Consider the following 17,624-nt stretch of genomic DNA (forward strand, 5'->3'; position numbering starts at 1 on the left):
GATCCCGGGATTTTGGTCTAAAAATGGCCGGGATTGAATCCTGGGATTGGAAGCGTTCAATCCCGGGATTTGGGATTGGCCTCCCTAGCGGTGACTCCCTCCCTAGTCACCACTGCCCAGCTCCCTGCTTCCCATGGCTGTGTGCCCGTCCTCCCACCCACTCCTCTACAGGCTCAGTGAAGCCCCGCACCATGGGGGTTGTGCGGGGGGCATTTTTTTTTCAAAACTAAGCAAATCCTGGGATTTAAAAAAACGGCCGGGGATTGGCCTCCCTACACATGCCGGTCTGGCTGCCGTGGCGCCCAACGAAGCAGATATAGTAGTTTTGCGTCCTGCCCCGGCAGCAGGACAGGCAGCCATGAAGAGACAGCGCTGGCCGTGAGCCATTTGGAGTTTGTGGACCAGCAACCAATTAGGAGAGCTGAATCCTGATTGACTGCCAGTCCGCATGCTCCAATGTACTTGCGGCCGGCGCGGTCTCTCAAGGTCTTCTTGCCGGTCCCCACCGCTGTCATGTAGTATCTGGTCACCAACATAAAGATGGCGGGTACAGTACAGGTAAGCGCAATTTCCTGCCTTCTAAAATAATAATTTTACATGGATTATACTTTATTAATGTATTTTATATGGAGAAAGGATGTTATATTGTGTGTGTGTGTATATATGTATATATATATATATATATATATATATAGATATATAGATTATATATATATATATATATATATATATATATATATAGACCAAAGCGTGTGATTTTATTATCTGTGGTGGTCGATGTGTGGGGACGAAGAGTGAAAACCAGGGTGCAAAGTATTAATTTCCCATGAAACCACGCCTCCTTGTCATGAGACCACACCCCTCTTTTTCAGTGTGCGCCCTTTGGCAGTGCACACATGCCCAGTGAGTGGTCCTGTCTGCTTTTAATGCCAGGGTAAAAAAAGTATAAACAAAATCTTTATTTTCTTTTATCAGTTATTACATTTTGTGGCTTTCTTAAAAAATATTCTTTAAATTTGCCCCCAATCTTCCCCTGAATGAAGGAGCACGTACCCAGGAACACATACATTGGATTACATATGAGCACGTACTCAGGAACACATACATTGGATTACATATGAGCGTGTACCCAGGAACACATACATGGGATGACATATCAGCATGTACCAAGGAACACAAACATAGGATGACATATGAGCGTGTACCCAGGAACACATACATAGGATGACATATGAGCGTGTACCCAGGAACACATACATGGAATGACATATGAGCATGTACCAAGTAACACATACATAGGATGACATATGAGCGTGTACCCAGGAACACATACATGGGATGACATATCAGCATGTACCAAGGAACACAAACATAGGATGACATATGAGCGTGTACCCAGGAACACATACATGGAATGACATATGAGCACGTACCCAGGAACACAAACAAAGGATGACATATGAGCGTGTACCCAGGAACACAAACATAGGATGACATATGAGCATGTACCAAGTAACACATACATAGGATGACATATGAGCGTGTACCCAGGAACACATACATGGAATGACATATGAGCGTGTACCCAGGAACACATACATGAAATGGCATATGAGCGTGTACCCAGGAACACAAACATAGGATGACATATGAGCATGTACCAAGGAACACATACATAGGATGACATATGAGCGTGTACCCAGGAACACATACATGGAATGACATATGAGCGTGTACCCAGGAACACATACATGAAATGACATATGAGCGTGTACCCAGGAACACATACATGGGATGACATAGGAGCATGTACCCAGGAACACATACATAGGATGACATATGAGCGTGTACCCAGGAACAAATACATAGGATGACATATGAGCGTGTACCCAGGAACACATACATGGGATGACATATGAGCGTGTACCCAGGAACACAAACAAAGGATGACATATGAGCGTGTACCCAGGAACACAAACATAGGATGACATATGAGCATGTACCAAGTAACACATACATAGGATGACATATGAGCGTGTACCCAGGAACACAAACATAGGATGACATATGAGCATGTACCAAGTAACACATACATAGGATGACATATGAGCGTGTACCCAGGAACACATTCTGTAGGATGACATATGAGCATGTACCAAGTAACACATACATAGGATGACATATGAGCGTGTACCCAGGAACACATACATGGGATGACATATGAGCGTGTACCCAGGAACACATACATAGGATGACATATGAGCATGTACCAAGTAACACATACATAGGATGACATATGAGCATGTACCAAGTAACACATACATAGGATGACATATGAGCGTGTACCCAGGAACACAAACATAGGATGACATATGAGCGTGTACCCAGGAACACAAACATAGGATGACATATGAGCGTGTACCAAGTAACACATACATAGGATGACATATGAGCGTGTACCCAGGAACACAAACATAGGATGACATATGAGCATGTACCAAGGAACACAAACATAGGATGACATATGAGCGTGTACCAAGTAACACAAACATAGGATGACATATGAGCGTGTACCCAGGAACACATACATGGAATGACATATGAGCGTGTACCCAGGAACACATACATAGGATGACATATGAGCGTGTACCCAGGAACACATACATGGAATGACATATGAGCGTGTACCCAGGAACACAAACATAGGATGACATATGAGCATGTACCAAGGAACACAAACATAGGATGACATATGAGCGTGTACCAAGTAACACAAACATAGGATGACATATGAGCGTGTACCCAGGAACACATACATGGAATGACATATGAGCGTGTACCCAGGAACACATACATAGGATGACATATGAGCGTGTACCCAGGAACACATACATGGAATGACATATGAGCGTGTACCCAGGAACACAAACATAGGATGACATATGAGTGTGGACTTAGTGACACATTGTATGATATCTGAGTGTACCGGGTGACATATACAGTACATAGGATGACATATGAGCGTGGGACCGGAAACATGACGACATGAGAGAAGAGATTAGTTTGGGGCATCAGTGGTCCAGTATTAGGGTGTTGGGGTGAGAGAAGAGATTAGTTTGGGGCATCAGTGGTCACAGTATTAGGGTGTTTGGGGGAGAGAAGAGATTAGTTTGGGGCATCAGTGGTCACAGTATTAGGGTGTTTGGGGGAGAGAAGAGATTAGTTTGGGGCATCAGTGGTCCAGTATTAGGGTGTTGGGGTGAGAGAAGAGATTAGTTTGGGGGCATCAGTGGTCACAGTATTAGGGTGTTGGGGGGAGAGAAGAGATTAGTATGGGGCATCAGTGGTCCAGTATTAGGGTGTTGGGGTGAGAGAAGAGATTAGTATGGGGCATCAGCGGTCCCAGTATTAGGGTGTTGGGGGGAGAGAAGAGATTAGTATGGGGCATCAGTGGTCCAGTATTAGGGTGTTGGAGTGAGAGAAGAGATTAGTATGGAGCATCAGTGGTCCAGTATTAGGGTGTTGGAGTGAAAGAAGAGATTAGTATGGGGCATCAGTGGTCCAGTATTAGGGTGTTGGAGTGAGAGAAGAGATTAGTATGGAGCATCAGTGGTCCAGTATTAGGGTGTTGGAGTGAAAGAAGAGATTAGTATGGGGCATCAGTGGTCACAGTATTAGGGTGTTGGGGGGAGAGAAGAGATTAGTATGGGGCATCAGCGGTCCCAGTATTAGGGTGTTGGTGTGAGAGAAGAGATTAGTATGGGGCATCAGTGGTCCAGTATTAGGGTGTTCGGGGGAGAGAAGAGATTAGTTTGGGGCATCAGTGGTCACAGTATTAGGGTGTTGGGGTGAGAAGAGATTAGTTTGGGGCATCAGTGGTCCAGTATTAGGGTGTTGGGGTGAGAAGAGATTAGTTTGGGGCATCAGTGGTCCAGTATTAGGGTGTTGGGGTGAGAAGAGATTAGTTTGGGGCATCAGTGGTCACAGTATTAGGGTGTTGAGGTGAGAGGAGAGATTAGTTTGGGGCATCAGTGGTCACAGTATTAGGGTGTTGGGGTGGGGAGAGAAGAGATTAGTTTGGGGCATCAGTGGTCACAGTATTAGGGTGTTGCGGTGGGGAGAGGGAGTTGCAGATGGTAATTATGGTGCTTGCTGGACTTTCCTTACATGGGGCAACCAGCTTCTCAGTCACAGTCCTGCCCTCATGGTACAGTATACGGCTATTTGGGGATGTCCACGTAAGGATTGGGGGTTCTATCTAGATCGGTGTCATGGACTCTCTGTTGCCAGTGGCTCCTGGGGGCCCAAATCCTCAGTGTCCTTTTCAGTTTCTTCTTCACCGGGATCGCTGGTTGGAGCATTCTCTGCCATCCGATCTTTGTAGCGCTTAAAGAACCCGCACTGAGGAATCGACAAGAATAGGGTAAGTGGTAGGCACCTCAGACATGTGCATACATGCATGTCGGTACACATACTACATACATACAGTACATATATCTTTCCTCCCACTCCCTCCTTGACCTATTTCAGTCTGGCTTCCGTTCTCTCCACTCTACTGAAACTGCCCTCACAAAAATCTGCAATGACCTCCTTGCTGCCAAATCCAAGGGCCACTACTCCCTGCTCATTCTCCTTGACCTCTCTGCTTCTTTTGACACTGTGGACCACCCTCCCCTCCTGCAGATCCTTCACTGCCTTGGTCTACATGATAATGCCCTCTCCTGGCTGTCCTCCTACCTCTCTGATCATTCCTTCTCTGTCTTCTCCTCTCATGTCTCCTCATCCACGCCACTTCTACTAATAGTAGGTGTTCCCCAAGGTTCCGTTCTTAGATCTCTCCTATTCTCCCTATATACGTCCTCTCTAGGTGAACTCATCAGCTCTTTTGACCTCCAATATCAACTGTATGCTGATGATACTCAAATTTACCTTTCCACCCCTGAGCTCTCTCCCCCTCTCTCCCCCATTGACCTCTCCCCCTCTCTCCTCCCCTGCATCTCCAACTGTCTCTCTGCTATCTCTTCCTGGATGTCCCAGTGCTTTCTTAACATTTCTTAATGCAACATTAGCTTTCTTTCATTTAACATGTCTAATCTTCCCACCCTCCCACATAACCGCAGTTCCCAATATTTCATAATCTATTGACGGCACAACTATCACCTTTAGCCTCAAAGTGCACCATCTTAGAGTTATCCTGGAATTCTCCCTCTCCTTCAAACCACACATTCAGCACCTCTCAGTCCTGCTGTGTCCATCTCAAAAATCTATAATCAGATCCTCTCTCACCCTGGAGGCAACTAAAACCCTCATCCACTCACTGCTCATTTCCAGATTGGACTACTGAAATCTCATCCTATCTGGTCTCCCTGACTCCCACCTCTCTTCTGTCCAATCTGTCCTTAATGTTGGAGCTCATCTCATCTTCCTCTTCTAACGTTTTAACATCTGCCTCCCCTCTCCTACAAGCCCTCCACTACAAGATTCTTACACTCACTTACAAAGCCCTCACCCGATCCTCTCAAGTTACATCTCTGACCTCATCTCCCCTCACTCTCCTGCCCACTCTCTTTGTTCAACAAATGCCGCCTCTCCTGCCCACTGATTACTTCCTTTCACCCCCGCCTCCAAGATTTTGCCCGTGCCGCTCCCTACCTCTGGAACTCTCTCCCCATCAGACTCTCCACTTCTCTACAAATCTTCAAACGGGCTCTCAAGACCCCACTACTTCATCATAGCCTTCCAGTTCTCACCCTAACCTGCTGCTACATGCTCCTTCCTCGCTGTCTACCACATCTGTGTTACCCCTGTCTGATTTCCCCAAATCTTTAGAATATAAGCTCTCACGAGCAGGGCCCTCTATCCTCATGTGCTTCTCCTAATACTTTCTTCTACTCCTAACTCCTCACAAAGGCATCTAACACTTGCTTGCTGACACCCTGCTGCTTATCTGAGTTCTATGATCACTAATACAGCAATGTGTATAATCTATGCCCTGGTCCTGTATTGTATTGTACTGTAAGTCACTGGTCACCTATTTGTTTATGTACTGTGTAAGGCGCTGCGGAACACTTGTGGCGCCATATAAATAATAATAATAATACATACTCTCTCTACATACACACATACACACAGTACTTGTCAAAAGTCTGAGCACACCCCCTGAAATGGAAAAGAAGCTTGTTATCGTACATTCTGCTACTTGTGTATGAATGGAGTATGATAAAACTAACAAAATTAATTATTTCTGTACCGATGTAACCCGGAAAATTGATAGAAATGTTTAAAAAAATTAGTATACTATAATAATGGCCACAGTTATTCTTTGCGGCAAATCCACAAACGGTAGAAGGTATCCGTTGGGGCCGTGCGTCAGGCTATTGAACGAAAGTCAAAAACCGGTCAAAATATTACAAGAAAACGAACTGGTCGTCCAAAAACAACTGTTCGTAAGGACAACTTCATTGTGACTACTAGCAAGCGTAACAGACGATTGACCGCTCCGGAAATAGGAAGGGAGTTGCGGAAAAGTCGTTCCCAGCCTGTGTCAGACGGTGGCCAGGCGCTTGCAGGAATATGGCCTTAGTGGTAGGGTTGTGGTAAGAAAACCACTGCTACGTGCTACAAACGTAGCAAAAAGGTAGGCATGGGCTAAGAAGCATAAGGATTGGACTGAGGAACAGTGGAAGAAGGTGCTTTGGACCGACGAATCGAAATTTTTACTTTTTGGCTGGCATCGCCGGGCTTTTGTGCATCGTCGTCCAGGTGAGCGCTTATTCCCAGACTGTAGCGCCAACAGTTAAGCATGGAGGAGGTAATGTGATGGTTTGGGGATGTTTCGCGGGCAACCAAGTTGGTGACTTAATCAGAATGGACGGAATAATGGATGAAAAGGTGTACCACAAAATATTAGTGCGTCATACGAATCCCTCCGGAAGGCGACTTGTGGGTCAGAACTTCGTTTTGCAACAAGATAACGATCCAAAACATCATCCAAGTTGTGTACTAATTATTTGCAAAAGAAAGAAGACGCTCAAGTCGTAATAAAAATGGAACGGCCACCTCAATCACCAGATGCTTCACCCATCGAGCCTTTGTGAGAAGAACTAGACATTTAAGTCCGAAAACAGATGCCAACCAACACTGAGGACCTCTGGGAGGCTCTTCAAAGCTGCTGGAGTCACATGGATCGCCAAAAGCTGGAAAAATTAGTAAATAGGAGCCAGTGATATGCAAAGCGCTTATCAGAGCTAGGGGTCGTCACGTCAATGAAAGCAGATGACCTAAAACTACCTAAAGAAACTGCCTAAAAGTCAAAACAAGTATTTCTTTTTTGTTTCCTTAAGCTGCCCATCCACTAGGCGATGCGGGGACGACGGCATGATTACGACGCCGTCGTCTCCCGCGGGGTGAAGTCTGGAGAGGTCTTCCTCCCATGTCCTCCAAGTCTCCCAGCAGTCCTCGGCGGTGACGGGCAGAGTGAGCAGGGCACTGGTCTCTGGCAGGCTGCAGGACCCCGTCCTCAGCGGCTCCCAGCAGTCCTCGGCGGTGACGGGCAGAGTGAGCATGGCACTGGTCTCCGGCAGGCTGCAGGACCCCCTCCTCAGCGGCTCCCAGCAGTCCTCGGCGGTGACGGGCAGAGTGAGCAGGGCACTGGTCTCTGGCAGGCTGCAGGACCCCCTCCTCAGCGGCTCCCAGCAGTCCTCGGCGGTGACGGGCAGAGTGAGCAGGGCACTGGTCTCTGGCAGGCTTCAGGACCCCCTCCTCAGCGGCTCCCAGCAGCGGACATTCCATGGCAGCAGCGTCCCTCTAGACAGGTAAGTGACTGCGCTCCCTCTCTTGGCACTCTGCTATATGGTGGCGGGTTCATCCCCGAACATGGCAACCTGACGGCGGTCGTCAGGTTGACCGTCATGTTCGGGTGATGAGTGATGTCAGAAACAACCAGCGGGCCCCCGCATCGCTAGTCATCTTTAACATTTTACTGCCCGATTTGCGGCCGATTACCAAGCGATGGAACGATAATGACGGTCGTTATCGCTCCATCGCTAGGTTTAATCGCCTAATGGATGGGCAGCGTTATTGTTCAAACAGTTGTTTATTTTGTAATCAGAGCCAATAAAACAGGTTTTATGTCCTTACTGTGCAGTTACATTGACCATTCCTTAAGATATACTGGTGTGCTCAGACTATTGTACTGTACACACTGTACATGCACACATACATACATATACTGTGTACATACATAAATTACATATACATACATACATATACTGTGTACATACATAAATTACATATACATACATACATATACTGTGTACATACATAAATTACATATACACACATACCTAATACATGCATTCGTACACACATACAGTGTAATTTATGTATGTACATATACATAACATATACATACATACTGTGTACATACATAAATGACATACATACATTACATATACATACATACATACACATACTGTCTACACATACATACATTACATATACAAACACAACATATATACTGTGTACATACATACACATACTGTGCACATACATACATTACATATACATACTGTGTACATACAGATACATTACATATACATACTTACATACATACACATACTGTGTACATACATACATAAATTATGTACATACATAGATTACATACTGTATACAGACATAACATATACATACAGTGTACATACTGAACATACATAAATTACATACAGTATATATACATACATTACATATACATACACACACACATACTGTGTACATACATACATAACATACATTACATATACATACTGTGCACATACATACATAAATTACATACACATACTGTGTACATACATACATAAATTACATATACATACATAACATATATACATAAATTATATATATATATATATATATATACTGTTCACACACACACACTTCCCCGCAGCCCTACCCCAATCTACACCTCCCCACACACATACATGCAGTATATATATATATATATATATATATATATATGCACACACACACACACATACATTACATATACATATTATATATATATATATATATATATATATATATATACACACACACATATCTACATATATACATAAATATATATATTTATTTATCTATTTTTGGAGTGTGGGAGGAAACCAGAGCTCCCAGAGAAACCTACACAAACTTGTAGAACATACAAACTCCACACATAGGCAGCTTTAGTGGGGATTATATTTAGGCAGATTTAAATATAATCCATATATTGCACATACAAACGTGTACAACATACTATACTATATGCTGCATTATACAACCCATACAGTAATTATGCCTTATTACACCCTATACAGTAATTATGCCTTATTACACCCTATACAGTAATTATGCTTTTAGTTATTACACCCTATACTGTAATTTTGACTTAGTACACCCTATATACTAAGCATGCCTTATTACACCACATACAGTAATTATGCCTTATTAGTTATTACACCCTGTACAGTAATTATGCCTTATTACACCACATAAGGTAATTATGCTTTATTACACCCTATACAGTAATTATGCCTTATTAGTTATTAGACCCTGTACAGTAGTTATGCCTTATTACACCACATAAGGTAATTATGCCTTATTACACCATATACAGTAATTATGCCTTATTAGTTATTACACCCTGTACAGTAATTTTGCCTTATTAGTTATTAGACCCTGTACAGTAGTTATGCCTTATTACACCACATAAGGTAATTATGCCTTATTACACCATATACAGTAATTATGCCTTATTAGTTATTACACCCTGTACAGTAATTTTGCCTTAGTACACCCTATATAGTAATCATGCCTTATTACACCCTATACAGTAATTATGCTTTATTACACCTTATACAGTAATTATGCCTTATTAGTTATTACACCCTGTACAGTAATTATGCATTATTACACGCTATACAGTAATTATGCCTTATTATACCACATAAGGTAATTATGCCTTATTAGACCACATACAGTAATTATGCCTTATTACACCCTATTTAGTAATTATGCCTTATTACACCCTATACAGTAATTATGCCTTATTACACCACATAAGGTAATTATGCCTTATTACACCCTATATAGTAATTATGCCTTATTACACCCTATAGAGTAATTATGCCTTATTACACCCCATACAGTAATTATGCCTTATTACACCCTATACATTAATTATGCCTTATTACACCCTATATAGTAATTATGCCTTATTACACCAGCAATATGAGTTTTCTCACCTTATAGAGCAGCAAGGAGAATAGAAGCAGGACGATCACCCCCCCAACACTGCTCCCAACTATATACATAATGTGGTTTGGGGGCACCTGAAGTTCCACTTTTGTCATCACCTAGAGAGAGAGAGAGAGAGAGAGAGAGAGAGAGAATTTGCTAATCATAGAGATTACACTTACATCAATGTACAGGACAGTTATAGACAAACATACAGTCCGTGTACAGAGCATTCAATACAAACATGCTCTATTTAATCTAATCATGTGTAGCAGCACTATCAGTACTCACACGTTATAATGGCCAAGGTTATGGGCCTACCCACCATATCCAGGTAACCTCTGTAGGGTAGGTCCCTAACATACTAGGGTTCAAATCCAGAGCACAGGACACCCCCAATCCAGCTCAGCCGAGCCACCCCAGGGCATCGCTCTACTGAGAAAGGTGAAGTGTACAGTAAGAAAGGTAAGAGCAGCTACGGCTGCATATATAGGATAGAGAGGTGAAAATACAAATATAATAAAAACAAATAGTAGTGTTAAAATGTGCAAAAAAGGAGAAATGTGTTATAATGCGATGCCCTGAGGCAGACCAACCAAAGCAATCCAGGGGACCCACGCCCCAAAAATCAACCCAAAATTGCACTACACAGTATATAGTTTGTAGAACTTACCTAAAATTGTGCCTATTACTAGTGTGCATATACAAACCAGACTCTAACCAATAAGGGAGGGGTGTTGGTATAGGCTGGGTGCACCCTGACCCATTGACAGAAGAAGGTGCAACCCGACCCATCGACAGAAGAAGGTGCACCCCCCGACCCATCAACAGAAGAAGGTGCACCCCCCGACCCATCAACAGAAGAAGGTGCACCCCCTGACCCATCGGCAGAAGAAGGTGCACCCCCTGACCCATCAACAGAAGAAGGTGCACCCCCTGACCCATCGGCAGAAGGTGCACCCCCTGACCCATCGGCAGAAGAAGGTGCACCCCCCGACCCATCAGCAGAAGAAGGTGCACCCCCTGACCCATCAACAGAAGAAGATGCAACCTTCGACCCATCGGCAGAAGAAGGTGCACCCCCCGACCCATCGGTAGAAGAAGGTGCACCCCCCGACCCATCAACAGAAAAAGGTGCACCCCCCGACCCATCAACAGAAGAAGGTGCACCCCCTGACCCATCGGCAGAAGAAGGTGCACCCCCCGACCCATCAACAGAAGAAGGTGCACCCCCCGACCCATCAACAGAAGAAGGTGCACCCCCTTACCCATCGGTAGAAGAAGGTGCACCCCCCGACCCATCAACAGAAGAAGGTGCACCCCCCAACCCATCAACAGAAGAAGGTGCACCCCCTGACCCATCAACAGAAGAAGGTGCACCCCCCGACCCATCGGCAGAAGAAGGAGCACCCCCCGACCCATCGGCAGAAGAAGGTGCACCCCCCGACCCATCGGCAGAAGGAGGTGCACCCCCCGACCCATCGGCAGAAGAAGGTGCACCCCCCGACCCATCGGCAGAAGAAGATGCACCCCCCGACCCATCGGCAGAAGAAGGTGCACCCCCCGACCCATCGGCAGAAGAAGGTGCAACCCGACTCAACGGTGACTCTAGGACCACAGCCATATAATAATATGATAGTGCACTGTAGCCAATGACTGTATATATTACACTAGCAGGGACACAGAGAGGGCAGAGTGACATCACCACAGCTATATAATAATATGATAGCGCACTGTAGACAATGACTGTATATATTACACTAGCAGGGACACAGAGAGGGCAGAGTGACATCACCACAGCTATATAATAATATGATAGTGCACTGTAGACAATGACTGTATATATTACACTAGCAGGGACACAGAGAGGAGAGAGTGACATCACCACAGCTATATAATAATATGATAGCGCACTGTAGACAATGACTGTATATATTACACTAGCAGGGACACAGAGAGGAGAGAGTGACATCACCACAGCTATATAATAATATGATAGCGCACTGTAGACAATGACTGTATATATTACACTAGCAGGGACACAGAGAGGAGAGAGTGACATCACCACAGCTATATAATAATATGATCGCGCACTGTAGCCAATGACTGTATATATTACACTAGCAGGGACACAGAGGAGAGAGTGACATCACCACAGCTATATAATAATATGATAGCGCACTGTAGACAATGATTGTATATATTACACTAGCAGGGACACAGAGAGGGCAGAGTGACATCACCACAGCTATATAATAATATGATAGCGCACTGTAGACAATGACTGTATATATTACACTAGCAGGGACACAGAGAGGGCAGAGTGACATCACCACAGCTATATAATAATATGATAGTGCACTGTAGACAATGACTGTATATATTACACTAGCAGGGACACAGAGAGGAGAGAGTGACATCACCACAGCTATATAATAATATGATAGCGCACTGTAGACAATGACTGTATATATTACACTAGCAGGGACACAGAGAGGAGAGAGTGACATCACCACAGCTATATAATAATATGATCGCGCACTGTAGCCAATGACTGTATATATTACACTAGCAGGGACACAGAGGAGAGAGTGACATCACCACAGCTATATAATAATATGATCGTGCACTGTAGACAATGACTGTATATATTACACTAGCAGGGACACAGAGAGGAGAGAGTGACATCACCACAGCTATATAATAATATGATCGCGCACTGTAGCCAATGACTGTATATATTACACTAGCAGGGACACAGAGGAGAGAGTGACATCACCACAGCTATATAATAATATGATCGCGCACTGTAGCCAATGACTGTATATATTACACTAGCAGGGACACACAGAGGAGAGAGTGACATCACCACAGCTATATAATAATATGATCGCGCACTGTAGCCAATGACTGTATATATTACACTAGCAGGGACACACAGAGGAGAGAGTGACATCACCACAGCTATATAATAATATGATCGCGCACTGTAGCCAATGACTGTATATATTACACTAGCAGGGACACAGAGAGGAGAGAGTGACATCACCACAGCTATATAATAATATGATCGCGCACTGTAGCCAATGACTGTATATATTACACTAGCAGGGACACACAGAGGAGAGAGTGACATCACCACAGCTATATAATAATATGATAGCGCACTGTAGCACATACGGTACCTCCACAGAATGATATGCGCGCTCCTTGTCACTGTGATATCGGCTCTCGTTGTACTGGATGGTCACCGTACTGAAAACGCTCAAAGGTTTCTGTACCTGGAGGTCAAGCAGTCAACATGTTATCATTGTGCTCTTAGCATGTGCTTGTTATATGTATTTAAGGACTAATTCATTGTGTTAGAGTACAGTATATGGCGTATGCTCCCATGACCTGTGCTATTACTATATGTGCCGTGTGGGGTACAGTATATGGCGTATGCTCCCATGACCTGTGCTATTACTATATGTGCCGTGTGGGGTACAGTATATGGCATATGCTCCCATGACCTGTGCTATTAATATATGTGCCATGTGGGGTACAGTATATGGCGTATGCTCCCATGACCTGTGCTATTACTATATGTGCCGTGTGGGTTTATAGTATATGGCGTATGCTCCCATGACCTGTGCTATTACTATATGTGCCGTGTGGGTTTATAGTATATGGCGTATGCTCCCATGACCTGTGCTATTACTATATGTGCCGTGTGGGGTACAGTATATGGCGTATGCTCCCATGACCTGTGCTATTACTATATGTGCCGTGTGGGGTACAGTATATGGCGTATGCTCCCATGACCTGTGCTATTACTATATGTGCCGTGTGGGTTTATAGTATATGGCGTATGCTCCCATGACCTGTGCTATTACTATATGTGCCGTGTGGGTTTATAGTATATGGCGTATGCTCCCATGACCTGTGCTATTACTATATGTGCCGTGTGGGGTACAGTATATGGCGTATGCTCCCATGACCTGTGCTATTACTATATGTGCCGTGTGGGGTACAGTATATGGCATATGCTCCCATGACCTGTGCTATTAATATATGTGCCATGTGGGGTACAGTATATGGCGTATGCTCCCATGACCTGTGCTATTACTATATGTGCCGTGTGGGGTACAGTATATGGCGTATGCTCCCATGACCTGTGCTATTACTATATGTGCCGTGTGGGTTTATAGTATATGGCGTATGCTCCCATGACCTGTGCTATTACTATATATGCCGTGTGGGGTACAGTATATGGCGTATGCTCCCATGACCTGTGCTATTACTATATGTGCCGTGTGGGTTTATAGTATATGGCGTATGCTCCCATGACCTGTGCTATTACTATATATGCCGTGTGGGGTACAGTATATGGCGTATGCTCCCATGACCTGTGCTATTACTATATGTGCCGTGTGGGTTTATAGTATATGGCGTATGCTCCCATGACCTGTGCTATTACTATATGTGCCGTGTGGGGTACAGTATATGGCGTATGCTCCCATGACCTGTGCTATTACTATATGTGCCGTGTGGGGTACAGTATATGGCGTATGCTCCCATGACTTGTGCTATTACTATATGTGCCGTGTGGGGTACAGTATATGGCGTATGCTCCCATGACCTGTGCTATTACTATATGTGCCGTGTGGGGTACACACATATCACATTACTCAGCACAGTCTTCCATATACAGACTCAGGAGCACACAGATATACAGGTGTCACATATCACATTACTCAGCGCAGTCTCCATATACAGACTCAGGAGCACACAGATATACAGGTGTCACATATCACATTACTCAGCGCAGTCTCCCATATACAGACTCAGGAGCACACAGATATACAGGTGTCACACATCACATTACTCAGCACAGTCTCCCATATACAGACTCAGGAGCACACAGATATACAGGTGTCACATATCACATTACTCAGCGCAGTCTCCCATATACAGACTCAGGAGCACACAGATATACAGGTGTCACATATCACATTACTCAGCGCAGTCTCCTATATACAGACTCAGGAGCACACAGATATACAGGTGTCACATATCACATTACTCAGCGCAGTCTCCCATATACAGACTCAGGAGCACACAGATATACAGGTGTCACATATCACATTACTCAGCGCAGTCTCCCATATACAGACTCAGGAGCACACAGATATACAGGAGTCACATATCACATTACTCAGCGCAGTCTCCATATACAGACTCAGGAGCACACAGATATACAGGTGTCACATATCACATTACTCAGCACAGTCTCCCATATACAGACTCAGGAGCACACAGATATACAGGTGTCACATATCACATTACTCAGCACAGTCTCCCATATACAGACTCAGGAGCACACAGATATACAGGTGTCACATATCACATTACTCAGCGCAGTCTCCCATATACAGACTCAGGAGCACACAGATATACAGGTGTCACATATCACATTACTCAGCACAGTCTCCTATATACAGACTCAGGAGCACACAGATATACAGGTGTCACATATCACATTACTCAGCGCAGTCTCCCATATACAGACTCAGGAGCGCACAGATATACAGGTGTCACATATCACATTACTCAGCGCAGTCTCCCATATACAGACTCAGGAGCACACAGATATACAGGTGTCACATATCACATTACTCAGCGCAGTCTCCATATACAGACTCAGGAGCACCCAGATATACAGGTGTCACATATCACATTACTCAGCGCAGTCTCCATATACAGACTCAGGAGCACACAGATATACAGATGTCACATATCACATTACTCAGCGCATTCTCCCATATACAGACTCAGGAGCACACAGATATACAGGTGTCACATATCATATTACTCAGCGCAGTCTCCATATACAGACTCAGGAGCACACATATATACAGGTCTCACATATCACATTACTCAGCGCAGTCTCCCATATACAGACTCAGGAGCACACAGATATACAGGTCTCACATATCACATTACTCAGCGCAGTCTCCCATATACAGACTCAGGAGCACACAGATATACAGATGTCACATATCACATTACTCAGCGCATTCTCCCATATACAGACTCAGGAGCACACAGATATACAGGTGTCACATATCATATTACTCAGCGTAGTCTCCATATACAGACTCAGGAGCACACATATATACAGGTCTCACATATCACATTACTCAGCGCAGTCTCCCATATACAGACTCAGGAGCACACAGATATACAGGTGTCACATATCACATTACTCAGCGCAGTCTCCCATATACAGACTCAGGAGCACACAGATATACAGGTGTCACATATCACATTACTCAGCGCAGTCTCCATATACAGACTCAGGAGCACACAGATATACAGGTGTCACATATCACATTACTCAGCGCAGTCTCCTATATACAGACTCAGGAGCACACAGATATACAGGAGTCACATATCACATTACTCAGCGCAGTCTCCCATATACAGACTCAGGAGCACACAGATATACAGGAGTCACATATCACATTACTCAGCACAGTCTCCTATATACAGACTCAGGAGCACACAGATATACAGGTGTCACATATCACATTACTCAGCGCAGTCTCCTATATACAGATATACAGGTGTCACATATCACATTACTCAGCGCAGTCTCCTATATACAGACTCAGGAGCACACAGATATACAGGAGTCACATATCACATTACTCAGCGCTGTCTCCCATATACAGACTCAGGAGCACACAGATATACAGGTGTCACATATCACATTACTCAGCACAGTCTCCCATATACAGACTCAGGAGCACACAGATATACAGGTGTCACATATCACATTACTCAGCACAGTCTCCCATATACAGACTCAGGAGCACACAGATATACAGGTCTCACATATCACATTACTCAGCGCAGTCTCCCATATACAGACTCAGGAGCACACAGATATACAGATGTCACATATCACATTACTCAGCGCATTCTCCCATATACAGACTCAGGAGCACACAGATATACAGGTGTCACATATCATATTACTCAGCGCAGTCTCCATATACAGACTCAGGAGCACACATATATACAGGTCTCACATATCACATTACTCAGCGCAGTCTCCCATATACAGACTCAGGAGCACACAGATATACAGGTGTCACATATCACATTACTCAGCGCAGTCTCCCATATACAGACTCAGGAGCACACAGATATACAGGTGTCACATATCACATTACTCAGCGCAGTCTCCATATACAGACTCAGGAGCACACAGATATACAGGTGTCACATATCACATTACTCAGCGCAGTCTCCTATATACAGACTCAGGAGCACACAGATATACAGGAGTCACATATCACATTACTCAG

At 44.3% G+C, this 17,624-nt stretch overlaps 1 protein-coding gene across 1 annotated transcript in view; it reads right to left on the reverse strand.

Annotated features, from left to right (window-relative positions):
* Nucleotides 1–939: 939 nt before the first annotated feature.
* The window catches only part of LOC148430805 (integrin alpha-L-like), a gene marked incomplete at its 5' end in the record, with an annotated part of 58,692 nt that continues 42,007 nt past the window's right edge, over nucleotides 940–17,624 (reverse strand). The window contains 3 exons of the mRNA XM_088466469.1: nucleotides 940–4,401; nucleotides 10,278–10,388; nucleotides 13,455–13,550. Of these exons, the coding sequence (XP_088322595.1) occupies nucleotides 4,270–4,401; nucleotides 10,278–10,388; nucleotides 13,455–13,550 (339 nt within the window). The remainder of the gene's footprint in view (nucleotides 4,402–10,277; nucleotides 10,389–13,454; nucleotides 13,551–17,624) is intronic.

Source organism: Taudactylus pleione, unplaced genomic scaffold, assembly GCF_031769625.1.
Source record: "Taudactylus pleione unplaced genomic scaffold, aTauple2 ptg003161l, whole genome shotgun sequence".
Taxonomy (NCBI): domain Eukaryota; kingdom Metazoa; phylum Chordata; class Amphibia; order Anura; family Myobatrachidae; genus Taudactylus; species Taudactylus pleione.